Source organism: Podarcis bocagei (genome assembly GCF_964188305.1).
Source record: "Podarcis bocagei genome assembly, chromosome: 1".
In the NCBI taxonomy this organism is placed as follows: domain Eukaryota; kingdom Metazoa; phylum Chordata; class Lepidosauria; order Squamata; family Lacertidae; genus Podarcis; species Podarcis bocagei.
Genome location: NC_138125.1, coordinates 37336543 through 37363803, shown reverse-complemented (window position 1 = coordinate 37363803; position 27261 = coordinate 37336543). Strand labels below are relative to the sequence as shown.

The following is a 27261-nucleotide window of genomic DNA, read 5'->3' as shown; positions in this document are numbered from 1 at the left end:
ATTACCGGGCTCAGGGCGGCTAACATCAAAATATAAATACATTAAAACAAAGGATTCAACAATCAACTTTAAGGCTATATAGGTCAAAACCAGCACTTTGAATTTGGCTTGGAAATGAACTGGCAACCAGTGCAGTTGGGGCAGGATCGGTGTAATATGCTCAAACCATTTTGCCTGGGTGAGCAACCTGGCAGCCAAATTTGGCACCAGCTGAAGTTTCTGAACTGTCTTCAGAGACGGTTATTTAAGTTGGGTAAGCCATGAGAATAGCACGAGATTAGCTACGTATAAGTAAACAAACTGAACTTGCTGTACACTGTAGAGTCTCACCTACACTTTCAAAAACTTAAAGCAGGGGTCAGCAACCTAAGGCCCATGGGCCGGAAACAGCCCACAGAGGTCATTTGACCGGCCCACGAGCCGCCCCTAAACCCCACGGCGCGGGGGCTCGCTTCCGTGACACCGGAAATCGAGTCTGCGCATGCGCAGATGCCGGAAATCATGGGCGCGCGCACTCATGCACATGCACAATCCGGCCCGCATAGGGATCTCTGCAGGACCAATCTGGCCCAGGCAAAGATAAACCTTGCTGACCCCTGACTTAAAGCATCAATGCTATCCTGTTTAACTTACTTAAAATGCACAAACATAGCTGTCACTTGTTTAGCCAAATTTACAGAGGAAATTATGTGAATTCTCATCCTTGATTCTTTTCAAGCAGAATCAAGACTCAAGTTAATCTGGCATCTACAATTCAGATTTCTAACACAGATCACATATATGCAGTATTTTTGTGGGTGTGACGGTACTCACCAGTATGAAGTACCAGCATCTCTTTTTAGGCTGGTGCATGGCAGCCACTTTGCAGTGTCACCAATAGAAAAATTATCAAAATACAAGTAGCAGCACCTCATTTTTAATCCCCCAAATTGCTACATATAAGCATACAGCTAAAGACTGTTTGCAGCCCATAAGCCATATCCAAGGTCATATTCTGTAAGAGTTCACCTCAGATAATTTGACACTGATATAATGGAACGGGGGAGGGAAAGTACCAAACTGGACATTTATTGTAGTAGAATCTATTTACATAATCTGTTATTTAGGGGTTTCTTTCGACGTTCCACTGAACTAATAATAAAAGGACATTTGATCTGTAAACAAGGTAGAACTTTTGTAATAAGCCACTGAAATGACAAGCTGCTGCTGCTGCTTTAAAAACGGACAAGTTCTCTAAATTGACAAAACTGGTCCACGATGAACAACCTATACTATACTACAAGTTCAGGAGAGTAGAAGGTTTTTTGATATGGTCCCCAAATAACTTCAGATCAGACAATATTGTAAAAATAGATGTGCACTGTACCATAACTTCTTCATACTCTTGATCTTCTTGATTGTCATCTTCATTTTCGTCATCTTCTTCATCTGGCTCAGGTAGGTCTTCATCATCATCTAACTCCGCTAACAGAGTGCTGGCCCGACAGCTATCAAGAAAATCTACACAGAACACACACAAACCACACACTAAGAACTCAGTTGCTTGTTGTTTGCTTTAAAAAAAAAAAAGGCTGTAAGGATGAAGACTGATTTTGTTCTATAAATTCAAAGCAGGAACAGGAAAAAGAGGCTCAAGACAGTAGAGAAGAAACCTATTTAATGAATTTTGACAAAGGGGGAAAGCATTTCAGAAAACAACCTGAAAAGGAATGGGAAACTATTTGGAATAAGGTAAGATACTCAGACAAACTGATCCCATTTGTAAGCACAAACCATTAGTGGAAATGGCTAGCAAGCCAATAATTTTGCTACTACAGTTGCAATACATGTTTCATAGAACTTATTTCCTTTCATTTTCAAAAACGTCATATAATATTAGCAAATTATCTCATAAACCACTTTCATTCCTGTAGCAATGTGTCAAACCATGAGAAAAGAAAAACCACAGGAACACTTCTAAAATAGCAGTATTCCAAGTTCTACAATGACAACTACTAATACTGGTACATAGCAGGCCTTCAACCATTCATGAAAGACAGGTTTCCATTTCTTGTTCTGTGTTCAGAGCACCCAAAGAACTGCAGGTACATTGCTAACTAACAGCACTGAACCCACAACTGTAATGACACATGTAATGCCTACAGTTTCAAACATGGAAGGATGGTTTTTTTTCACTTTGAAAGCAATTATCAGTCCCATAAAAAATATAGCAATGTACATCTGCCTACATTGTAGGAGCAAGGCAAGAAGGGAATTGGAAAATGGTGCTTTGTTTCCTATACAAGCAGAAATTGTGCATATATAAAAATCCTAACTCTAGGAAAGTCAGAAACTGCGCGTTTTTTACATACAATTTATGTTCATACGGGATGCCTGTCACATATGAAGCAGTCTAAATCCCAATACAGCGTAATCTCCTGGTTTTATAGGAGGCATTTTTGCATTTCGTGGGTTGTTAACTTTCTTAAAACATATTACAGGCTCTTGAGATCATGCAAATGGGACTAACCAACCAGAAAGCCATCATTAAGCTTGACCTCCCATAACATCTGAACCTGGGACACTGGCTTCTTACTCTCTAATAACCATGCTCTATGGAGATTTTAACAATATATTCATAATTCAAAACTAATGTGGCAAAAACAACAACTCCCCAGGGATAAAAAAGACAAACTGCTACTCTGATAATCACTTATACCTCAAATATGGCAACTAGCACTCAAAGCAAATTGTAAGACAACTTTCTAAAGTTTATGGCATTAGAACATCAGCCTAAACGCATCTTTAACAGGTACATGAATATATCTGAGAGATGCTTATAGCTTTCAAATTCTGCTTCATACTGCAGTCTAGGAATTCAACAGATGCCACTTCCAGACTAAAAAATTAATTCTCATTCTAAATTCTAATTTGCAAAGGCCCACATAATTTCTTGAATCGGTCTGTACTCTGAAAGGATGCCTTCCCACAGCCAGTGGCATGCAGCATTTCCCAGTGGCTTCTGCTGATACAATGTGAAATATTCATTACAAGTTCCAGCACTGTCTAGGTTCATTCCCCCAAGAGCTTGATATAATTTCTATCCCTTAATTCTACCATTCCCTTTTGTCCCCAACGCTTCCCCGAGAACTTCCTTTTCAGCTCCTAACTCAAATGGAATCTATCCACGCCAATATGCGGTAAACCCTTTGAGGATTCTTACATTTATTCTACAGTAATAAAGCCTTTTGTTGGGGATCTTATCACTTCCATTTTGTGTGCAGTCACCCCTAAGTACCAAACAGGAAATGGGAGAAAACTAGCACTCTCTCTGCAGAGCTTTTCCTTCAAGCAATGATCCAGCGGTCATCTGTACAGTCACACAACTTGTTACTATCCGTGTACAAATAACAGCTAGGAACTTCCTAGACCTCTAGCTAGTGTAGCAGATTAGGTGATCCAATCCTACCATTCCATCTCCTAGAACATTGCATTTTTGTGTGTGTGCTCTAAAGGGATGAATGACAATCTTCCCACTAAGTTCTCTTCCTACTCCCATGAAAGCAGCAGCTCATGTAACTTTTTTTGCAGCCATCCCCTAAATAAGCTCTTTATTTTTAATGCTATTCTTCTGCCCCTCCCAGAATCTGGGCCTTCAAATCTCCACTATAATGTCTGAAAGACACATTACTATTCAGACTTTTCCTGCACGTATATGATGCAACTGATTATTTTAAAGAACTGCTTCCGCCATGGCAGAAAAGTTCTGACCTCCAACAGCTCTGACTGTTGCATGAGTGTCTTAGGAGAAGAATATAATGTTGATCCCTGTGCTTACTGCAAGAAATACACCAAGAAGCCTAGCAGAACCCATTGACCAAACTCCAAATCTCTTTGGGAATAAGCATTAGCAACCCCAGGACTTTCTGCTACTAAGACATCTTCAATTTTCCCCACGTGAAAAGCTATTTGAAATGACCTCTGTGTGAAAATGATGCAGTTAAGCTTCTGTAGGTCTTTACTATTTCGAAGCAAATGTGTGCATGCCAAGCTGTTTTGTTTCCCCATAAATATGATTACTTATAAGCATGGCACCAGGTGTAAATGTTTTTCTATAACCAGGCCTTTGGCTGATTAAACAATCTATGGTCTTTTAAATGTTTGTGGGAGGAGAGTTATTGGTTTATTTCTGTTTCTCTGTTATATAGTTTGTGGTCTCATTTTGTATTTTTATGTTGTGAACTGTCCTTTAATCTGTGAATGAAGGGTAGTATAAAAATTAATAACAACAATAATAACACTGGCCAGGTTTAGACCTAATGAACCCAGTTCTCAAGGTCATGTTGGGGGACTTCTGTAGGCTTGTGTGCTCTCTTCTTTCCTGACACATGCTTCCTCTTCTATTTATAGGATTTTCCTAGAGTTTGCTGACATGTTGAAGCTGGCAAACTATGGATAGCTGCCACTGAATTATGGTTTGCCATGTGATTTCACAGTTGTGTTTGTGATAATGGAGCAGTACACCAGTACAGCTGACTGGAGATTTTGCCTGTGACAAGGGACCAGGCTAATGCACATGAAACAGTGAATGTGCTGTGGAGATATGAAGTATTATTAGCTGTCAATGCCTTTCAACTTAGAATTTTGACAACGGTTCTAAATTCATACATGTGAACTTTGATCCATAATGTGTTCTTCTATCAGAATATTCCACCCATGGGAGGCAACTCCTAGGGGCCAAGCTCCCTTCAACCCCCCCATAACATATTTGAGGGAGCTGAACCCAAATTTGATGGGCATTGCCATTCAAATGGTGTGCATGCACCACGTCTTGTGATCAATTATGCAGGACAGGCTTACCTGGGGACCCCAAATATTTTATTCAAGTTGGCACCCCTGTTCCCACCCAATTCTGGATGGTCCACCAAACCCCAGAAGTCACCTTTGGTGGGGGGGGGAGGTGAGCAGGGGTTGCAATTGGAAGATGGGAAAGTCTCATTGCACAAGTGGAATTCTGCTCACACAAATTTGGATCTAAGCCACTGTTTTCAATGTGAACTTACTTCACAGAATCAATAACTGCAGCACACCATACTGAAAGACTAGACATAACAGTGATATAATACATATATATATATATGGATTTCTGAATTTTTAGAAGTTTTCTTAATAGGCTAAGACATTCAAATCAATTGTCCTACATTTTAAATACCTTTATACTGAAATGCTATAAAAAATATCATAAATACAAAGAATGTAGAGGATTGTGAAAAGCTGATGTTTATAGAAAAGATGACACTGGGAGTAAAAGCCTTTGCTGGGGAACCCTTTATGTAAGTGGTAACAGGGTAAACAGCTCCGTTATTTGATATGCTTTAGTAATGAAATAACTAAGTGAGAAACCCATAACAAAAGTAAAGGTGAAAACAGAAAATTATTAATGGGAAATCTGCTTATGTTCATTTAAAAATGAAACTTACCATATAAAGAATATTCTGCTTCCTGACCTGTATCGCTCTCACTAGATGTTGATGTTAGGCTAGTAGTTAGAGTGTTACTAAGTGACTGACCAACAGATAAAACTGTAGTTGCTGTGGCTACATTGCTGCTGCTAGTAACACTGGATGTAGACATGGTCACTGTTGATGTGGTACCAGTTGTAGTCAGATTAGGAAAACTTTGGGCACCCATTAGAGGAGAAGCTATAGATAAAGATATGGTAAGATAAAATAAATGATCCAGAGTAGAACAGTTTACATTCATGAGTGCTTCAATGTGTTTCAATATTTTAAATAGTCACCAAGTCTATCTTATTCATCAGTGCAAAATTACAGGCCAATGCAAGAAAGGGCTTCAAGTAAAACAAAAGACCAAAATAGAAATCTGCTTGTGTTGAAGTAGCCCACATTCTAGTTTTGAACAAGTACTATGATAAGAGCTAAGTGAATGTAATGCTGCTTCAATCTAGGCAGGAAAAACTGTCACTCCAAGAGAAGAGTCAAACAGAGATTCTGTTAGAGTGATGACATTTGTGCCTCTAGCAATAAGAGGAACATACCACCCACTAAGGGGTGGTCCTAGTGCTCTTTGGAGAATACTGAACACATATGTTGGTCCTCCAGAGATAAAAGAGTGAGTTCAGCACTGCTTTTGGAGAGCCCTTTCCCTTTCTGAGCAGATTAGCAGAACAGTTGCATTAACAAATTCCTCTTGGAAGCGGAGGGGAAGGGAGGAATGCTTTCAATAGGAACAATAATCTTTTGTTTAATTTCCATGAATAAATTTGAACTTTTAAACAGGATTGTCTTGAATAGTTGCTGTAAATAGATCAATCCAAGATATAGTCCCACATTTTCAAAAGCATTGGTAGTAATTTAACTAATATAGAATGAACCAAGAATCATCTAATTTTATCTGCTTTGGGTCCCAAGTGTGCGGGCAAACTATGTGTGTGGTTTCTCCCTCTTTCCTGAGAATCCCAGAATGCTCTCTTAAAGGAACAACAAACATCTCAAATCATGCTTTCTGAGTGCATATATACATCCCAAACCACAGTTTGCTAAAATTGTTTTTGCAAACTAAAATCAAATTATGGTTTCAAGTTCTTACTTGGTACCACTTGAAAATCATGATTTGCCAAATAGTTTAAGTTCAAGCATCACAACAAACTTGGTTTAGGTTTACAAACTATGGTCTGGTATTACATTTGGACCATCTCACTACTGACTCTAGTGAGTTAATCCATTTTATTAGTGCTTATCATCGATAATATGGGGTGGAAAAATTAAACACAGTAAAATAATTATATAGAATAAAACTATGTTTTACTAAACTCATCTTAGTTCAAGTAAGTTTTCACAGTCATGTTTCAACTCGTTTTTTTAAATATAAACATATGAGAAAATGGATTTTTACAATATTCTCTAAAGTGCAAATAATAACATTTCCAAATAAAGGGAAAGGTGAACAGCAGTTCCCACAAATTTTCAAGTAATAAGGGCAGCAGTTCAGTTTCCAATGCACACACTAGTTGGCTATTCTTTTCCCATTTCATATCAGGCACTGCTCACCACATTAAAAAAAAAGACTAGAATGGCTGCACTTCCATGGCTCAACCCTCTGCCAAGCATGGACCATAGTTGACAAAAGACAAAATAGAGAAATAACTTGTCATCTTATTCTTTCAATATAAAACTAAATCAGCAGTATCTCCTTAGTCTATCTAAAGAAGCCCTTTGTCTACATTCTTAACATTTTAGCCTCGTAGCAAGAACTGCAGTAAAGCATAGAAACAAAAATAAATGGCAGCACATATAAATCTGTGTTTGTAACACCCATTTGTTTTTAAAAAGTATGAGCAATTTTAAGACAACACTGTTTCCCCTAAGCTTTTTACCTATTTCAGATGAATGAGAGATTTTTCAATATTTTGAAGAGTGAGAATATAAGCACCAGAGTTTCCAAATTAATTCAAATTCAAGTACAACATTCTAAGCAAATTTCTATGAGACATGCATTTATTTCTAGGAACATCACTGATAGATTAGAATTAAGAAACAATTTAATGCTCTTCTAATCTATCCAAAGGATTTCAGTGCTATAAGTACCAGAACAGACTTAGCTATGATGTTGTGGCACCTAGATTTCTTCTTAGCAATGATATTTACTTTAATTCCCCCTGAAATCAAACATTAAGTAAATGGAGTAAGTAAATCCTGCTGCACAATTCCTTAATTACTGCAGCAAGAGCAATTTTCCAAGACAATACAAAACTGGGGGCAATATAGCTATTATACCACCCCAGATGACTCTTCAAAGCTACCATTATGTCAAGAATGGCAAGCCCATTTCTTCCCATTTCACAGGTGCAGCATAAGTTGGCAGGTATTTATTTTTACTTACTTGCAGTGCTCATGACATTTCTTCCTAAAGTATTAGTGTTGTTATCACTGCTACTTCGGCTTAAATTCATGTTGTTAGTGGCATTGGTGCGAGCGATGTTCGCCACTCTCCGGACGAAGGACTCCAAACTAGAGGTTTCTCGTGAGGATAGGTTAGGAACACTTGCACTGGAACTCATTGGAGCCCCAGCAGCCAGAAGCGAACTCACTGATAGTCTGTTACTTGCTGAAGAACTAAGGGGTCTCTGAGAAGCAGCTTCTTTATTTGTCAGCTCAGATACCGAGCTAACATCTGGAGAACTCACACTAACAATTCCCATGGATATAGCATTGGACTCCCCAGTTGTGCGGATTGAATTGTCAGTTCCAAGCTTTCTTTCAACATTTTCATTTCCCACATCGGCTGTCAAGGTGCTGGTACTTGCACTGGACGCTGACCCTACTTCAGTCTGAGGCATGCCATCAGCAGAGGAAAGGACAACAATTGGCTCATGAACGTCAGTGCCTGAAACTATATTTTGTTCCATTACATTTTCAGATCTCCGCTCCATTTTTGTCGAACCCAAGCTGATGTCGCTGCTACTGGCCACGCTACACACAGAACTGCTACTTCCTTTTCTACTTGAAGAGCCTGCAGCAGCAGTCATCTTGTCTGGACAGTTGTTTTTCACCAAGCTGCTCCATGACTGCGTTGTGCCTGAAACAGTGGATGAAACAGGTTTGGGTGATGCCGCTGAATCAGGGTCGTACCCTGGGGCAAGCTTGAGGTCAAATTTTCCTTCTGCGCCCATACGGTAAGAGTTAGAGCCACCAGCATCCCAGGTGACATCAATCCAGCCTAGAAAGGGACAGGAGTTTGTGAGACCCAGCAGAAAGCAGACAGGAGCGTGTCAAGACAGTAGCTCCACAATATGGGATCAGCTTCTCATTGGGCCGCTATCTTGAGTCACAGAAATTACTTAATAGGCTTTAAAGCCAAACGAAATAATAGAAAGGTTTGAAATTCAAGCAGTGTGATCATTGTAGGTGTACTACATTAAAATGGACAGCTCTTACCATAGTTCAATTTAATACTCAAGATCTGAGAATCCAGTCAAAAATGTAAAAAAATGTTTTGTATTAAAAGTAACTATAAGTTTAAAATTTTAATTCCCTTAAAAGGAAAGTTTGAGCTATGTGTAGCAGAAGTGTGTGGGCATTTAAATGGTTTTCTTATCAGAATACTTGGTAACTGTTATTATGTTTCACATACTACAGTCTTTTAAGTTACTGGGGGAAATCCATTATTCTATTTTAAGTCAGCTCGCTAAGTATGGTTGGCCTCCATCCTCAGTTGTTGGTCAACCACAGCAGTGCTAAATGCAGTTCAAACTGCACCTGAAACCAGGCTTTCCTTTAGGTTGTGGCAAGACAGTCCTTGAACCTTTATTTAAAAGGTGGGTGGGAAGGGAAGGGAGGGCAAACAGACCACGCTTGGGTCCAAGGAGCATCCTTGCAGCTTCCTTCTGCTTATGATATGAAGACCTTTCTCTATGCATTATTTTAATTACATTTTAAATAACTGGCACTCCAGTTTTTGTTTAACAATTACTCCCTTGGAAGAAGATTTTTAGTTGATATGGGAACTAGAGAGAATTGTTTTCTTGGAACTTGGCCTAATATGGTTCATAGAGTGATGGATTCAGGGTGGGGGAACTAGTTAATCAAATCTTGAATGCTAAAAGAAGACAAGCACATTAAAATATCACCACAAAATTTTCTATCTACTTTTCTACTTCTATCTAATTTTCAACTACTTTTCACAAGTATTTTTAAGTGAATGATTATTAGGATGATTTTTTTGCATAATAGGAGAAGGATCATTCTAAAGAAAAGATACACTTGAGATGGAGACCTTGAATGTGGCATCATATCCTTCCTCAAAAAATAGATTTTTAAATCTAATTGCTATGCCACTGGAAATTTAATATCTGCCTCTTAGCATTCCCCACTTTGGTTTAATCATATATTAGTATTAAGAAAACAGAAACTTGATCCCAGCGAAGCTAGTAAGGTAAGAAATGGCAGAGAACTTGACAAAAGCTGAAGAAAAAGCAAGTTGCAAATGCCAAGCCAGAAAAGGGATAGCAAGGTATTCTGATATTATACAGACAGGAAATATTTATTCTTCTTAGACACTGGATCAATTATTCATACCCATAACTCAACACACAAAATATAGGAGCAGAAATGCCACAGCTAATCTGTATATTGGAGTTGCATGTAATTAGCACAACTTGTATGTAACACTGTATTTTATGGACATGTGAAAATCAAATGTGAGTGGTGGTACTTTACTTCCCCAAGGAATACTGTTCCAATAAGACCTTGGTTCTTGATCTCTAACCATCAAGTAACTCTAACATTTTCTTTCTTGAAATAAAAGTTTCCCAAAGTACAAGTCAGAATCTCCTAGAACTAGGGAAGTTAGGTGTGACTAATACCTGGGGGAGTTTATGAACCGGTTTGTCCTTCTCAATTTCTGGATGCTTCTTGAGGTCAAGAGGCAAGTGATATCTTAGGACTTCTTACCCACCCAGTAATTAAGTGAGAGGTTTTCTCCTGGTTTTTCCAAGGAATTTCACTTACTACTTCTGCAAATCTTACATTATTCTACAGGCTCCCTTTGTGCCCTGCTTTTCTTTCACTTTTAGGCAGTGATTTTAAACATGCTTATTGATTAACAAGTTCCATCACTATAAGTAAAACTTATTTTGAGGTAGAAATGTTTAGAACTCGGGTGCTAATTTTATCTGAAGAAGCTCAAACAGGTTTTCTTTATGTCAGCAGGTCACTATGACAAATGCACTCTTAATTTAACATGACCAAACAGTACACTATAAAAAAATTCCTTCCAGTAGCACCTTAAAGACCAACTAAGTTAGTTCTTGGTATGAGCTTTCGTGTGCATGCACACTTCTTCAGATACACTGTGTGCATGCACACGAAAGCTCATACCAAGAACTAACTTAGTTGGTCTTTAAGGTGCTACTGGAAGGAATTTTTTTATTTTGACTATGGCAGACCAACACGGCTACCTATCTGCAACTGAAACAGTACACTATTTCCTTTCTGTCTTCCTTTTGATTTCTGAATCTATATTTCCCTAATCACCAAACTAGAAAATGCAGTGAACTACTATAAATAACTTGTGGAATAAAGAGAGCTAATTGTTTAAGCAGTTGCTCACCATTGTGCAATTCGCCTGTAACAGTGCCTTCACCTTGTGAACTACCATCCTGATCTCTCCATTTCCAATCAATTCCTCTGATGACACGGGCACCTGGAACCATGTACTTCAGAACCTGAGAGCGTACCAGTCTCCTCTGCCTTCGCAGATTAGCCTCTGCTTCTTTAGCTGCTTTTCCTACATGCAATCAAAACTAGTAATGAAACACTGCTGGTTAAGCTATCTATACAAGATTTAAGCATTCCAACTTGGTGGCAGGTATTTCAAATATCAAACGGATATTTTGATCTTAAAACATGCTTAGAAACATGCTCTAGATTGGCACTAAGTTTTTTAAAAAGTTTAATTCATGGTCTACATTACAATAGCTGGTGGTAAGAACAAGAAATCATTCTATCTACATTGCTTACCTAGCTGATCTTCACACACACCATTCACAGTGCCATAAAGTTCAAATCCAGATAGAGAGAGGTAGTGTGTTTGCCCACTGGCATTCTTCCCCATTTGCTTAATTCTTACATGCCTCCAGCCTTGCTTCTCATCCTTTTGTAGATCTAGTGGCCATGTTGCTGTTGACCTTTACATTAGTTTGGGGAAGTTGAAGGAAAAAAATAGGTAATGATAAATTTAAGTGTCATGACAAAAACACAGAGAAATATTAATTATTTGTATTGTGGTTTTCATGGATCAAAAAGACCACCAGTTAACAAACAGAAAATTACTCTCTCCATTATACCATCACATGAATTAAATTTATTTAATAGTTGTGTTTCACTTAGCACTGTTGACTTGGGCCTTGTTCATATGTTATGGTAAACCACAGTTAGTGGCTTACCATGAATGGCCCAATTTAGGCAATTTTGCTTGTCGCTGCTATTGAATTGGGGGGTGGGGCGGATCATGGCTTATTGTTTCGCTTCCAACAAATCAACCTGATCATTTGCTGAAAGCAAAACAAACCATGACCCCCAGTTTGGACATAACATAGGGCTGCCATGTTTCTACAGACATGTCCTGGAAATTCCAGTCATATGGCAGCCCTAACATAACACTAAGCCAAGAATCGTGGTTGTTTCATCTATATGCTAGAAAAACAGCCAAGGCTTGTGTGATCCCAGTAAACCATTAACTATGGTTTCCACTATGGAAAGCCAGCTTTTATTATTCAATGAATTTCAGCACAGTGAAATAAATCCTGACCCAATGCTATCAAGAGGTTAATTTCCAATTACTTCAGTGGACTGAGAATGGCCCATACGTTATGGGTACTAAATTTATTGTCATAAAGTCAGAAACAACAATGGTCCATGTAAATGGAAATATTTTTACATACCCTGGTTCATTCAGACTGCAGTCATCAACATGAGTATATAGAGTAGTCCAGTTCTGTCCATCCTTAGATACTTGAAAAACCCAATTTCTGAGAGCAGAACGTCCATAACCACGAGCATGGCGTAATGTGTAAGCTGATGGTATCACCCAAAGACCAAGGTCTATAGCAAACCATGCATTTTTATCATCGTTAGTATGACAATTCAGAGCTGAACTGTCACGGCTTAAGATGTCTTCCAAACGTCCATAAGGCAAATTTCTTCCTTCTGAAGATGTAACTACCACCAGCCCATAGGCGGCCGGATTTACCCACTCATAAGCTGTTCTACAATAGAAACAACGATGTCACTATTACTCATGAATACTTATTTAAAGCATTTTAACTCCCCTCTTCAGCTGAAAAAACTTCCAGAGAATGGGGAAATAATACAGACTCAAGCATCAGATCTTATAAGAAACTGGGATGGCAACAGTTCAGGGAGCCTGATGGAATGGCCATAGGTAAGTGACAGACAGTACAGTCCAAATTTTAAAAGCTAAAAAACAAAAGCTAATATGCCATGCATACTGCAAACTATGTCCCAATAATACATTTTTTAATTTAAAAATGATGCATGGAAAATCCAGTGTTGCCCTTGGAAAATATTCAGAATTGGACTGCAGGTATTTAAATACAATGCTGTTTCATTCAAGATGTTAGCACTGTCTCAAGCTGAAGTTACTGAAATCTTACTTTGCATTTGTTCCAATCCAGTAAATAATTCCATTTTCATCAAAATCATGCTGGTGTCTGAAAATGAATGTCTGCCCTTCTCTGAGTTTTCGTACAAAAACAAATGATGATCTATCAAAGTCATACCACTGCTTTGCCACCTAAGGAAGAAAGAGGAAAGAAAATGTATCACATAAGTATAGAGTTTATTATCATCACTATTTTTATATATTACTTTTTGGTCCAAAGACCCCAAAATGGCTAACAGCATATTAATACACGATCAAAATATACAGTAAAAAGGTAAAGGGACCCCTGACCAGCAAGTCCTAGGCTCTGTGGCTTAACCCACAGTGCCACCAGCATCCCCTAAAATATACAGTAAAGCACAATTAAATGTCATAATTCCATCAACAGAAACAATTTAAGACGCAATGTAAGAGAACAAGAAAGCCTTCCCAAGATGGAGGATTAGAGGGTGCTCATCCCAACCCCCACATCTCACACTTGAGGACTAGAAACCTAAACAGACAATGACAAATAACTACAAAAAAACAGTCACTTCAAACAGAAGAATTAATGTAATTCTTTCTGTAAACATGATAGGCTGGATTGAGTGCTTGACCCAAATTTGACCTTCCATTCACATAAGCGGCTGAGATTCATAAATGCTCCAAACAGAAAAGACATTCACTAATGCCTTCTGCCTTTTCCCATATGGTTCCCAAGGATCTCAAGACCCTCCAGAACAACTTTTCAGGCGCATGGGAGAAATGGGAATCTGCAAAAACTGCACTTCCTCCAGTGGAAACTACCATGGGCTGAGCTATGTGTATGGGTAGTCTGAATCCAACCTGGGGAGAAGAGGAGTTTGCTCACCATTTTGAGGAGGTATTGCTCTAAAGATTCTACAGTTGCCAAGGGCTCCATTTTCAACATTCGACCTGTTCTGTCTATTAAAGCTGTCTCCCCAGAAGCACGCTCCAAGCGAAACCGCAACCGTCTCGTTAATATCTAAAGTCAAAGCAACAATATTTTTACTTAGAAACATCCCTTTCATTTATAACAAATACTAATGATTATGTTTTCAAAGTCAAGCAAGCATTAATAAACCAGGAAAATCAGCACAACTGACAAATCTGCATAAGCGGTATACAGACACACTTACACAAATGCACAGATCCAACAGCATTCTTACTCTAGTAGAAAGTCTTTCCCACTCATGCATAGTCTGTTTTGGACTCAATATGTCAAAAGTGACTGACATTGTCCTGTGTGGGCAGGCTGCAGCTTTGTTTAAATTCCTATCAATAACATTTTATGGCCCACTAGAGTTCATATGCTTTAGTCCGTATCTTCAATATTCACAATTTTTTTCATATTGTAATACAACCCCAATTACATTCCAAGTTCTTTCACCAGGAAGTGCTTTCACCAGGTCTCGCAAAAGGAACAGCACTGCTACATTTTCTTCTTCCACTCATAGCTCTTTGGACCTGAGCTGATTATTAAAACTTTTATTTATTTAGAATGTTTTTATACAGTCCTTCATTGAGCTGATTATTAAAACTTTTATTTATTTAGAATGTTTTTATACAGCCCTTCATTGTATTTAGGGTGGGGTACAGTATAAAACAAACACAAAAAAGGTCAAGGAAGGTAGGGAGGAAGCTCCCACACCCAACAAATTAAGAGTATATGCTGTTTTTTTTTTTTACTTAATACTAAGAATTAATATGACCAGAAATGTCTTGTGAAATCACTTTTCTATTTACAGCAATTATTTACACAGCCCTGCCTGGACCTCAACTAGAACCTTCATGCGTACACAGCAGCAAATCTAGATGATACCCATAAATGTTTGTTATGCCAAACCCACATTCCGTAAAACTTTTAATGGGTGACACCCAGAGTTGTGCAGAGTGGAACTTTGTAAACTGGATGCTCTGGGGAGTGGGATTTTTTCTATATTCCCCTTGCCTCAAAAATCAGGTCCAGAGGGCTGGGGACCCTCCAAAACAACATGGTAGATGGTGCTGGGGGCTATAGAAGGAAGGGAGAATTGGCAAAAAATGCCTCTCCCACTTCTGTCTATGAATTTGTCCAGTTTGCAAAGTGGAAGACTCCATTGGATCTGATTGAAGCATTATAATAATGAAATAGGTCTGTATCCAACTAAAGTAGCTCAGGACAACTGTAATTTATGGAATTTTATAGGAAGAGTAGCAGAGATAAGGCACAGAAACATTTTTATTAGAATGCAGTAAATTTCTACCATATTGAAAAGTTACCTGAAGATTATACGTTGATCCTGGTGTATCATACAAGTGTAGAGGTAGACGTTCAATAGATTCTAATACTGCTATGAGTTTCCGAATTAATGCAACTGCTGGACGACTATGAACACAGAGAAGACAAATTTTACTGTCTATAATACAAAGGGCTTTGAAAAATGAACAGAAGTTATGAAAACTTCAGAGTACAATTACAACTTCAAAATGTTGTTGTAATGACAAGCTATTTTTAAAACCTTAACTCTGCCTATTTAAAAACCGAACTCAAGCCAGCTTGCAACAATAAACATGATCCAACAATATATAAAACAGAGATATTGCAATGGTTTGTCATTATGAGAACAAGTAACCACAAGCCTCAGACTTTTGTGCTCCCACCACACAATGGGGAGAAAATGTAAACCAACAAAATTTGTAACAAATCATCATTTCTCATTACACCCTTATAGTAGAAACTGCAGTTTGTTACTAACAATATTATATGCTCTGCATGGAAACTGTAGAACTTCCTGTTCATGCTTGCTTCTTATCACAGCAATAATGCATGATTTGGCATATGTCTGAATCAAAGCCAGGTGCATTGATTCATCAAACGTCAACACTTTAATTTTTTCTAGATCAGCTTAAGCAATGTTTAAAATGCTTTGTACTACATATCAAAGCTCAAAGCAATTTTTAATTATAAAATATTGCTTGGAGAATCTGAGATAAGGAAATCTGACGTTACACATACCTTACATCTCCACTAGGTTAGATTACTGCAATGTGGTTTTACCACTCTTTTTTATTGTAACATTATTGTGTTGTTATTCCGGCAAAATTATCTTGGGGGCCTTGTGAGGGCCGAAACACAGTACAGTATATGCATTATTCAATAACTAATACTCTGTTTAAATGGGATCTACAACTGCACAGCAACACTGATGTGGTAAACACCGGGCAATTTAAATACAAAAAGCAGCAAGTTATGTTCTAGTCGAAGACCAATATGCCTTTTACTATTGAAAGAAGAGTATAAAAAATAGTTGTGTGCACACATTATTTTTCCAGGAACAACAAAATTACCTTTCATCATCTTCATTTTCACTGAAAGCTGTTTTGAATACATTTATTCTTTCCACCAGCTGACTACAATCTTGTTTCAAATCAAAATCCACATTCTAAATGAAAAAGAGGGAATTGTTAAAAGAATGGCTGCTCAAAATTTGGGATTAGGCCATTATGGCTAACTTAACTCATTACATAAGGAGAAAACCAACTTCTCAAGTACCGCCTGACAAAGTGACAATGAGAAACGGGGAGAAGTCAGATGCATAAATCACACAAGTTTTGAGGAAGAACAAAAATTAATTTTTGCTTCAGAAAGACAAGTATCTTATTCTGGAATGCACTGAAGTTTGTAATAAAAATTGTGACTGTGAGTGACAGTCTCCTGTTGCTCCAAAGACTATCAACTTGAACTGCTCAGCTCTTGCAACGAGAAATAAATGTGCAGCCCTATTGAGGGCAACGAAGCAGCAAGTGTTAACAACACCCACCTATCCTAACAGCACCATTCCCAGCATTTTTAAAATCTTCTCCTTCTTCACCTCTTCTGATATTTGCTATGTGATTTAATGAAAGTAAAACAAGTGTTTATAGTCTGATTGCCAGGCTGCATCTTCCCTCTGAAAACTCTCCTTTGTTTTATGGGCAGCACTGTCTGTCCAAGGCATGGTTAGACCACTAGAGCAGCACTAGGTTAACAGTGCTGGTGCAAACAGAGCTTCATGTCTCTTGACCCCTGTTCTTTTTTAGGTAAAGTTTAAGTGAAAGCATTTCTCACAGCTAACATACTACACTGTAGATATTCCTTAAGAAAATTCAAAACCTTTTACATTAACTGTGATTAATACAGTTTCACTGCACTCTCCACCTGCCCTGCCCCCCAAAGCTCAGGTGACATACACAGTTATCCTTCCTTCATCCTCACAACAACCTCATGAGGTTAAGTAAGGCTGAAAGATGAAGTTAACTGGTCTAAGATCAGCCAGTTAACTTCATGGCTGTGAATAAAGACTTGGCTCCTTGTCTCCAAAGCTCCCACTCATTCTCCAATAAAACTTACATTATTCAAAACAGTAAGAAGAGCCTGCACCAAGCCACTGCTGCACATTTCATATGGTGAAATAGTATTTTCATCCTTCAGAAGGACAATTAAGTTTTCCAGAGCAGTCTTCATTAAATCTCGCCAAGTGTTTTCTCCCTCAATAAACTGAAAAAGAAAATCAGATAATAGTGGCTCCATTCACTTTATGGTATTACACAACAGTAGTCTAACTGCGGAGACAAGAACTTCACAAAAAAGTACTGCATACACACAGTAAGCAGTACACTTCACATAGCATGGTGCAGATTTAAAACTACCATTTCCAGATCAGGCTGCTGTTATCTGCCACTCACCCTATTTCATATGCAAATTCCTGTGGCCCACTTTGACCTGGGCTTAGTATTATGAGCAGCTGTAAACAGCCCAAGTTAAAAGTAACCTGGAAATGCTTCTAAACTCACTTGGAGAATCTGCCAATACCATCAGACGAAGACAGATGGATTAATTTTTATGTCTGAATCAAGTCAACATTAACAACAGCAGCAAATTACGCTTACCACTGCAATTTACTCAATAATACTTACCTGCCTATTTGTATGGAGCTCCCATGAAGATTCTAATTGTGTTGCTATGTTCCTCAGTGTTACAACTACACCTCTAGGCATACTTTCGACAGCTTTGAAATGGTCATCGTACAAGTCTCTTGCCATAGTCCGTACCTGAGCATCATTTAAGAAATCAGGATGAATTTACAATTTCAAACCAAATTAAATATTTTATTGATATTTATGAATGCCAACCCTGGATCAGCTTCGCTTGGAATAACAGTACATAAGTAACTTACAATTGAGTCAGAATGCTTTGTATGATTTTGTCTACAATGATAGCCAAGGTTGTTTTCGGCTTTACCATTTGAAATGCTTTTGTAAATGGAGCTGCCAAAGATGGAATATGGAAACCTTTATCTACAAAACATGGGCTCTAGCACTGAACTATCCCCCGCACCCACAAGTCAGGATGTCAGTTACATTTCCCCTAAGAACCCCATTAATCTTGGTTTGTTAAACCAAAGTCCATTGGGGACTTTGCTCAAGGCTGTCTGCTAAATGTTATGGCTACAGATTTGATGTGTTTTTAAGAATTGTAATTCCCCAACTTATTTTCAGACCCAATCCAAAATGCTACCTTTGTACCATACCATAAAGTCATAAACAATCTGCTTGAAGGTCTCCCAAATGAACTTTATCCATCTGTTCAAGCCATCTTCTGAAGTCTTGCTCCAGGTGATGACTTATTCAAGAGTTTTTAGAACACACTTTTTTTTCATGTTGCCTCCCTGCCCCCAGTCTTCCCAAGGATGTCTGAAAGGCACCTTCATTCACTGGGAGATGCAGTCAGCTGTGTCCCTCCCAATAACAGAGGGCTCTATGATTCAGTAGAGGCTTCTGGGAGTTTAAAGGGAGGGGGTGATTTTTTTTCACAAATTCCCCCTTTCTCTTGCAGCCCCTTGCTGCTGCTGCTGCCACTGCCACCACACTGTTCCAAAGGGTCCCCCTGCCCTGTTGATCTGATGGGAGAGTGCAGGGAGGTGGGCTGCAGAGGGAGAGGGGAATAACCTCCTCTCCCCCTCACTTTCCACTAATGGAAAATTCTACTGGATGAAAGAGCCTTTCATCAGCAGAGGGGGACAATAAATCTCTGAAAAACTTTTTTTTTGGGGGGGAGGGTTGGAAACAAAGGTCTTTGAGGAACTATAATTCTTAGTGATATCTTCTGTAATCTGTTGCTTCTTGAGGCTGACCTCAATTAATACTAATGTATTAATGCATTTTTGAATGGACTTTAGATTTCAAGTGAGTCACTCTAAATATTGCTGCAAGTGGAGTTTTGATCTAATGTTGCATGAGTGCAGTACTACTCATGCAACAGAACTCCCCCATCTGCTTCAAAATCTGCTCTGCAGGTGTAGGGCAAGTAGGCTTGGCTGAAGGGGAGGCCTGGCGTACCTAACTTGGCTGAAACTTCCTCACCACTGCTCTAACAAATCCTTTAACTGATCTCATCACAGAAGTGAGAATTAATTTATATGCTTTTTAAACATAGATAGGCTAAGTATCTAAACCACCTCAAGCCAGCAGCTAGCATGTACAAGAAGCAATACAGAAAGTAACAAACTGAAATCCAAATTCTCCATTAAAATGTTTTAAAAACATACTAACCTTTTGTTTGGTTTTTTCCGACTTTGATTTTGCCTTTCTTCCCCTTTTGCCAGTCCAACCGGTCACAAATTCTGATCCTGCAAAATATCCAGGATATTATGTTGCCAGTTCATTTCTGTGCCCAATTCAAGGTGCTCACACTACTATATGACTTAGGCCCCCAAATAACTGAATGATTGCCTCCTTGCCTACAACCCCTCTCCTGTTTTCAGATCAGCAAAGAGGGCCTGGCCTTCTTGGTAGTTCCATCACACTCAGAGGTTGGGTCTGTGTGACCCTGAAGAAGGCATTCTCTCTGGAAACCCTTAAGTTATGGAATTCTCTCTTTACAGAGGTGCATCTGGCAACTTCATTGTATGCTGAAAACATCTCTCTTTAACCTGGCTTTGACACTTAAGATATATTTTTAGGATCCATTCCAGTTGTGATTGCAATTTGTTTCACACTGTTTTAAATGCTGTATTTTATATTGTTGTAACCCACCAGGGACCTTCTGGCAACAGGTGGAAAATAAAAATGATGGTGATGGTGTTACCCCTACACTGGCAGTTTAGACATTACAATCCTAGTCTAACATATCACAGTTTGGTAGATCAGGAATACACTGGGACCCCATGTGTATCTTCTCCCCTCTGCCCTTGCAAGCATGTTTAATGTAAGGTTTCCCTGGTCTGTTAAACCAGTTTAAGAAGACAAGAACCATCTACTGGATCAGGCTAATGGCACATCTAGTCTAGCATCCTGTTCCTGAAGTGGCCAACTAGTTGTCTATTGGAAGCCCCAAAAGAAAACACTCCCCATTTTGGTTTCCCAGTAATCGGTATACAGAGTCATATTGCATCCGATGGTGGAGGCAGAACATAGCCATTGATAGCTTTATCCTCCATAGAAAGTATAATCTGGATTTGGAGTCATAAGTATAATCCTCTTTTAAAACCATTCTAGCTGGACACCATCATTACTTCTTGGAGCTGTAAATTCCATAGTACTGGCCAGATGGCCAGGGCATCCAAACCAGGAAATTATGGCTTAAGTGTTCCCTTCAAACCAGATTTATTGAAAAAAGAATGTAATTTCTGACCGGGCCACTGTAGATATATACATGCAATTACCTTATTACACATATCTACATACTCACCTAAAGAGGTTTCAGCAGCAAATGAATGTTTAGTTCCTCTATTGGACTCAAAAACAAAACCTGGAAGATCTTCTTTTAATATTGTAGCTTGCTGACCATCTGAATTGTGAATAGCAATTTCTCCTTCCTTTAGACACGTAAGAGACCAATTCCCCACTGTGAGTTTAGCTGGGCCTGGGACAGATAAAATTGGCTGGCTTGTTGTGGATGGTTTCACCTGGCTTCGGGCTCTCTGTAACTTCTCTAAAAATTCACTTCGACTTTCTGTTAAAAAACACACACAAAAAGAAGTAAAGGCTAACTAGTATTTGACTTTTAACTATCAGAAAGTAATAGTTTAGTTTCCATGAAGCAAAATGGGTGGGCATTCGATGCAAAATTATGTTGTAGATTCAAGTTCTCAGGATAGATATTTCTCACCGGCCTCCAATATCACAATATAGGACAACAGAAAATGTCTACTGGCCAATGGTGAAAGTTTTATGTTTTGGAAATCATTACATAATGATTAAATATAAACAAACTGAATAAACTGAGCTAGTTGTTAAAATCCATTTCTACTAAATGAAATGCATCTAGGGGGAAAAAAACCTTGGATTTTATGGAGAATGGAAGCATCCAAATTTTGGAACTAAAGAAAAAAGAATTGATTTAATAGGAAAAGAAAACCAAATGCAGAGTTGTAGTATGGAATTCTGGGAACTGTAATTAACTGCTTTAATAGCAAAAAATGTCAATGTTGTGTGTTGTACATAACTGCGTAACATATAAATACATTTTATGTTTATGTATTTACTACTACATTTTTAATTTATCTTTCTTTGAAAATAAAATTCATTACAATGTCTAAATGATAAAATACACATTACCCATGTTGATTGGGCAGACACTACTGACAGCTAATGAAGTTGAGTTTTGCTATATGGTCATGTCCAAAGTACCTTCAGTAGACATTTAGGGCTGGTTCATATGGCCTCATACCATCATCTCAAGAACCGGTTAGACTTCCATGGAAGCCCTGCTTATTTCAAGTTGTGCTTTCATATGCACAATGACTATATACAACTGCTGAGGTTTCCATTATAACAATAGCACTATGCAGAAATGCAAAATCACATATGTAATGCTATCACAGCTTGTTATCCTCCATCCCTCACAAAAATGTAAAAAGAACAATCTTAGGCATTCAATGTTAACTCATAAATTTCCTCTCTAGACAATAAGATTACTTACTATATTTCCCCATTCTCACTCAATGCTCTCCACCCTGGAAGTTCACAGTATTTTTCTGAGCAGGTAGAGGGGATTGACCTTTAAGTTTACAAGCTTCTATACTTCTGTGTACCAGGGCAGTCTCCCAAATATTTATAATTCACTCCTTTACTTTTTGGCTGCCTGTTTTCTTTTGTAGACTGACAAGTAATTCATCACCTAGGACAGACATGGCCAAACTTGGCCTTCCAGCTGTTTTAGGACTACAACTCCCATCATCCCTAGCTAACAGGACCAGTGGTCAGGGATGATGGGAATTGTAGTCTCAAAAACAGCTGGAGAGCCAAGTTTGGCCATGCCTGACCTAGGATATTCACAAGAATGATATAATCTCTGACTACAAGTGTTTTTGTCACAAGTAACTGGGAACCTTCAAATCAAGAGTTTTACTGTGCCTTGTGTTAAGTCATGCAGTGTGACCAAAAAAAAAAAAAAAAAAAAAAAGGTCCCAGGGGAAGGAGGCTAGGAACTCTTTTTAGGTTCTGAGGCTGCTCCCTAAACAGCCAGCTGATTGGCCTGACCTGAAAGGACTATCAAACCCTTGCAGCAGATATGGGATTTGCATGGGCAAACGGTCAGCTAGTCTGGCTGGCTCCTATCTCTGGCTCCCATTCCATTGTCCTTAGGCCCAAATCTCAGAAACTCATGTAGCCAGCCTACTACTTTACCAGGTCTCTATAGTCCAGCATTTTAAACAGGTATCCATTATAAATGAAATATCTATCACAACTGATAAGGTGTCAAAAAGTGAATATGAAAGCAGAGATAGCTGGCTTTGCATTTACATGATCCCTGCAGATCAGAAAAAATAGCTGAAAATTATACTGCCAAGTTATGTTGCTATAGCCTTATGTTGCTATAGCTTTAAATTCTATCACCTCAAATCTAAAAACTGATAAAATTAGCATGAGATAATTAAAAAGCTATTTTATGAATAAGTAGAGTTTAAGAACTGAACAGAAAAGCTTTGACCAAAGCATCAGAACCAGCCTGTAGCCTCACACTACTGGAAAAAGCAATTTCCTGAGAATTTGAATCAGAAGATCTATTACAGCAATTGTTCAACGGAATAAAGCAATCTTACAATTCACTGCACACTTGGCAGTGAAAAGGGGGCAGCAAGCAATATCAACTATGTTGAAGAGCTACAGATAGCTTAAGTACAATGTGAAACTTCTGGCTCAATGTCTTTCAGTTTCTCAGTTCTGATCCACCTGATGAGAAACTTTGCACCACTTTTCACACACATGCAATTTCATTCTGCTAGCAAGTTGCAAGCCACGTCATCATCATTCCAACTTGCTTTACCTGAAATGCAGTGGATTACCACTAAATATTGCCTTTTAATTACTGTTTGACTAATATTAGTATGCATGGAAAGAAATGAAGACAGAATGAAGCTAAGATGTTCACTGAACACAGTTACAAAGAAGTCAGTTGCTGTCACATGCTAGTTGACAAAAGCATCACAATAAACTGACCACCTTCCACCTGTTTACATCCTTTACTATTTAGTGAGCCAATTCCTGTAAAAAAGAATGTCTCAAAATCAAATATATAAAATTTAAGATTCTTATGATATCTTTAAAGTATTAGTTGAGAACAACATTGTACCTGAACTATCAGATCCTCCTTCAGGGCTGCCACTGGAATACATTGTAGCTAGCTTCCCATCCAAGATAAATCTGAACCAGCCATTGCTACCATTTGATAGCTCCAAAGCTGCAGAATCACTCCAAATATACAAGCAGTCTCTTCCCCTAATGATTGACCAGTCTCTCCAGTGGTAGGGTTTACCCTGCTGCAACTCTTTAGCATCTTCTTGAGGTTCGTCTTCCTGTAAAGCAAGATAGTTTAAATTCATTCGCTGTGGAATTCCTTAAGGGATCCGTAATACATTGTAAAACGCAACAGGTATACCTGCAGGCTACATTCTTACAGAAACACTTAGAATTTCAGCTGACACTGTCTGCATACAATATACAGAAAGACACTTAAAAACTGGTACAGTGGTACCTCTGGTTACGTACTTAATTCGTTCCGGAGGTCTGTTCTTAACCTGAAACTGTTCTTAACCTAAAGCACCACTTTAGCTAATGGGGCCCTCCCACTCCAGCTGCATGATTTCTGTTCTCATCCTGAAGCAAAGTTCTTAACCCGAGGTACTATTTCTGGGTTAGCAGAGTCTGTAACCTGAAGTGTATGTAACCCGAGGTACCACTGTATCTTAAAAGCATACTAGAGACACAAAGTTTGCCCTTTTCTCTCCTATCCAAGCAGAAGGCAACAGACTGCAGCACCAAAAAAGTTTCTTAAATGACTGTTAACACATTAGGTCCAGCAACCCATTACTAGAATTTAATGTACTTTTCACTGATATTTATTCACATTAAGGCATCCCAGACAGCAACTGGGACATATATGCATTCAAATATTGCGTACTTACTTTCTCTGGTTTAGATTCTTCTTCATTCTCATCGTCAGAGGTTGGTCCTGCCAAAGTTGAAACTTTACTTATCACACCAAGCCTAGCGAGCTGATCCAAGAACAGGTCGCCTCCTTTATCAACCAAATCTCTTATAATCTGTAATGCTAGCAAGTGGCCATCATCGTCATCCTGTAAAGTTGCACAGAAGTAAAATAATAGGGATGTACAGTAATTCACTGTATATCTTGATGTACAGTTAAACATTTATTACATAATTAACACCCACCACTCCCAACAGAAAGGCAATCATAGAATCATAGAATCATAGAATCATAGAGTTGGAAGAGACCACAAGGGCCATCGAGTCCAACCCCCTGCCAAGCAGGAAACACCATCAGAGCACTCCTGACATATGGTTGTCAAGCCTCTGCTTAAAGACCTCCAAAGTAGGAGACTCCACCACACTCCTTGGCAGCAAATTCCACTGTCGAACAGCTCTTACTGTCAGGAAGTTCTTCCTAATGTTTAGGTGGAATCTTCTTTCTTGTAGTTTGGATCCATTGCTCCGTGTCCGCTTCTCTGGAGCAGCAGAAAACAACCTTTCTCCCTCCTCTATGTGACATCCTTTTATATATTTGAACATGGCTATCATATCACCCCTTAACCTCCTCTTCTCCAGGCTAAACATGCCCAGCTCCCTTAGCCGTTCCTCATAAGGCATCGTTTCCAGGCCTTTGACCATTTTGGTTGCCCTCCTCTGGACACGTTCCAGCTTGTCAGTGTCCTTCTTGAATTGTGGTGCCCAGAACTGGACACAGTACTCCAGGTGAGGTCTGACCAGAGCAGAATACAGTGGCACTATTACTTCCCTTGATCTAGATGCTATACTCCTATTGATGCAGCCCAGAATTGCATTGGCTTTTTTAGCTGCCGCGTCACACTGTTGGCTCATGTCAAGTTTGTGGTCAACCAAGACTCCTAGATCCTTTTCACATGTACTGCTCTCAAGCCAGGTGTCACCCATCTTATATTTGTGCCTCTCATTTTTTTTGCCCAAGTGCAATACTTTACATTTCTCCCTGTTAAAGTTCATCTTGTTTGTTTTGGCCCAGTTCTCTAATCTGTCAAGGTCGTTTTGAAGTGTGATCCTGTCCTCTGGGGTGTTAGCCACCCCTCCCAGTTTGGTGTCATCTGCAAATTTGATCAGGATGCCCTTGAGTCCATCATCCAAGTCGTTGATAAAGATGTTGAATAAGACCGGGCCCAAGACAGAACCCTGTGGCACCCCACTAGTCACTCTTCTCCAGGATGAAGAGGAACCATTGATGAGCACTCTTTGGGTTCGGTCAGTCAGCCAGTTACAAATCCACTGAGTGGATCACTCAGTGGATCACTGAGTGGATCACAATCACTCATGGCCATACCACTGCAGGAAAGTGTTAAGTCTAATTTTTGAGAAGTAATCCTTCCCGAGACAAGAAATGTAGGGACATTTCACAGATTAACAAACCTACTGTACACCCAACAGGGAATCACAATCAATCCCAATTCCAATGGGATATTTCTATACGAAGCACCACAATCAATCTCTTTGCTTCTTATATTGAATCCACTTAATCTAATCTATTCAGAGGCACATCTAATTTGTTCTTAAACTTCCAGTAACTTCCTGAACTAAGCATTTCAATGCTCCACCACACATAAAAACTAAACTGTTATCTTTAGAAAATAAAATAAATAGAAAGATAACAATTACCTCTTGATCTAGAACAGTAGCAGTGATCTCTACCAGAACAGTAGGCAAATTATGCCCAGCATCAGAATCACAAACCTCTTTTAGAAGAGCTTCAGAACAAAAATGAATCATTTTTCTAATGAGAGCAAGACTTGCTTTCCTTTTAGAAAGAGAGAGAAATGATATTTTAAAGAATGAAACGGGAAACATACATACTTAGAAGAGCACAACACATTGGTAAATGCATTGAATTGCTACCCACTTTACATGCTGTCTATTGTTAACATCAGGTAACAAAATATTCTGACTCTGGCCAAGCTACAAGATGGAATTGGAGTTGGGACATTGCTGACTTGCGTTTTTTGAATTCCATTCAACATACCACCAAATATAAATCATCCAGATTTTGCTTTGCTTTTGGTTTGGTCATTCTTGAAAATCCAGAGCCTTGAAAATATTCTAGCCACACAATATAGCATGTGAATCTCCACATGTACACACAGCCCTTTCCCCTTTGTACCTTATTGAAGGCAGCATAGTTTGTTGAAAAGTTTGAGCAAACACAGGCAGCAGTCTTTTCAAATATATTGGTGCCATTTCTGGATCACCTCTGGGCTCATTTGATTCTTCTTCATCTTTGTTTGAATCTTTCTTTTTCTTTTCATCGCCTTTGTTAACTGGACACATCCAGTCACCTATAATTGTAGAACACTATTAACACTGTTATGAGTTTTAAAATTGTTTTAAAGAAACCATATATAAACAATTTCCTTTCCAATGCAGATACAGACTAGGATAAGAATCTCCACAATACACTACTATAGATTTGTCTAGTATTAGGATCTACATCTTATATTCTATTTCCTATCTTTGAGGAAGAATGCACATGGTTATATAGCTGAAAAGGCAGCGTCCATGCAAAGGCAGAGGTAT

The 27261-nt window shown here is 38.7% G+C and overlaps 1 protein-coding gene across 11 annotated transcripts in view; it reads right to left on the bottom strand.

The window, feature by feature from the left end:
• The window catches only part of HECTD1 (HECT domain E3 ubiquitin protein ligase 1), a 64409-nt gene that overhangs the window by 12063 nt on the left and 25085 nt on the right, over positions 1 to 27261 (bottom strand). For 5 of the 11 annotated variants that reach the window (XM_081207395.1, XM_081207393.1, XM_081207389.1 and 2 more), the window contains exons 10-28: positions 26849 to 27023; positions 26350 to 26488; positions 24612 to 24782; positions 23780 to 24002; positions 23647 to 23691; positions 20894 to 21157; positions 19756 to 19832; positions 18121 to 18255; positions 17555 to 17701; positions 16513 to 16607; positions 15445 to 15550; positions 14033 to 14167; positions 13175 to 13314; positions 12443 to 12766; positions 11520 to 11686; positions 11110 to 11286; positions 7882 to 8718; positions 5460 to 5681; positions 1367 to 1500 (exon numbers count right to left, since the gene is read on the bottom strand). In XM_081207395.1, coding sequence (XP_081063521.1) covers positions 1367 to 1500; positions 5460 to 5681; positions 7882 to 8718; positions 11110 to 11286; positions 11520 to 11686; positions 12443 to 12766; positions 13175 to 13314; positions 14033 to 14167; positions 15445 to 15550; positions 16513 to 16607; positions 17555 to 17701; positions 18121 to 18255; positions 19756 to 19832; positions 20894 to 21157; positions 23647 to 23691; positions 23780 to 24002; positions 24612 to 24782; positions 26350 to 26488; positions 26849 to 27023 — 3713 coding nt within the window. The remainder of the gene's footprint in view (positions 1 to 1366; positions 1501 to 5459; positions 5682 to 7881; positions 8719 to 11109; positions 11287 to 11519; positions 11687 to 12442; positions 12767 to 13174; positions 13315 to 14032; positions 14168 to 15444; positions 15551 to 16512; positions 16608 to 17554; positions 17702 to 18120; positions 18256 to 19755; positions 19833 to 20893; positions 21158 to 23646; positions 23692 to 23779; positions 24003 to 24611; positions 24783 to 26349; positions 26489 to 26848; positions 27024 to 27261) is intronic. The other 6 variants (XM_081207396.1, XM_081207397.1, XM_081207392.1 and 3 more) reach the window with 5 other exon arrangements.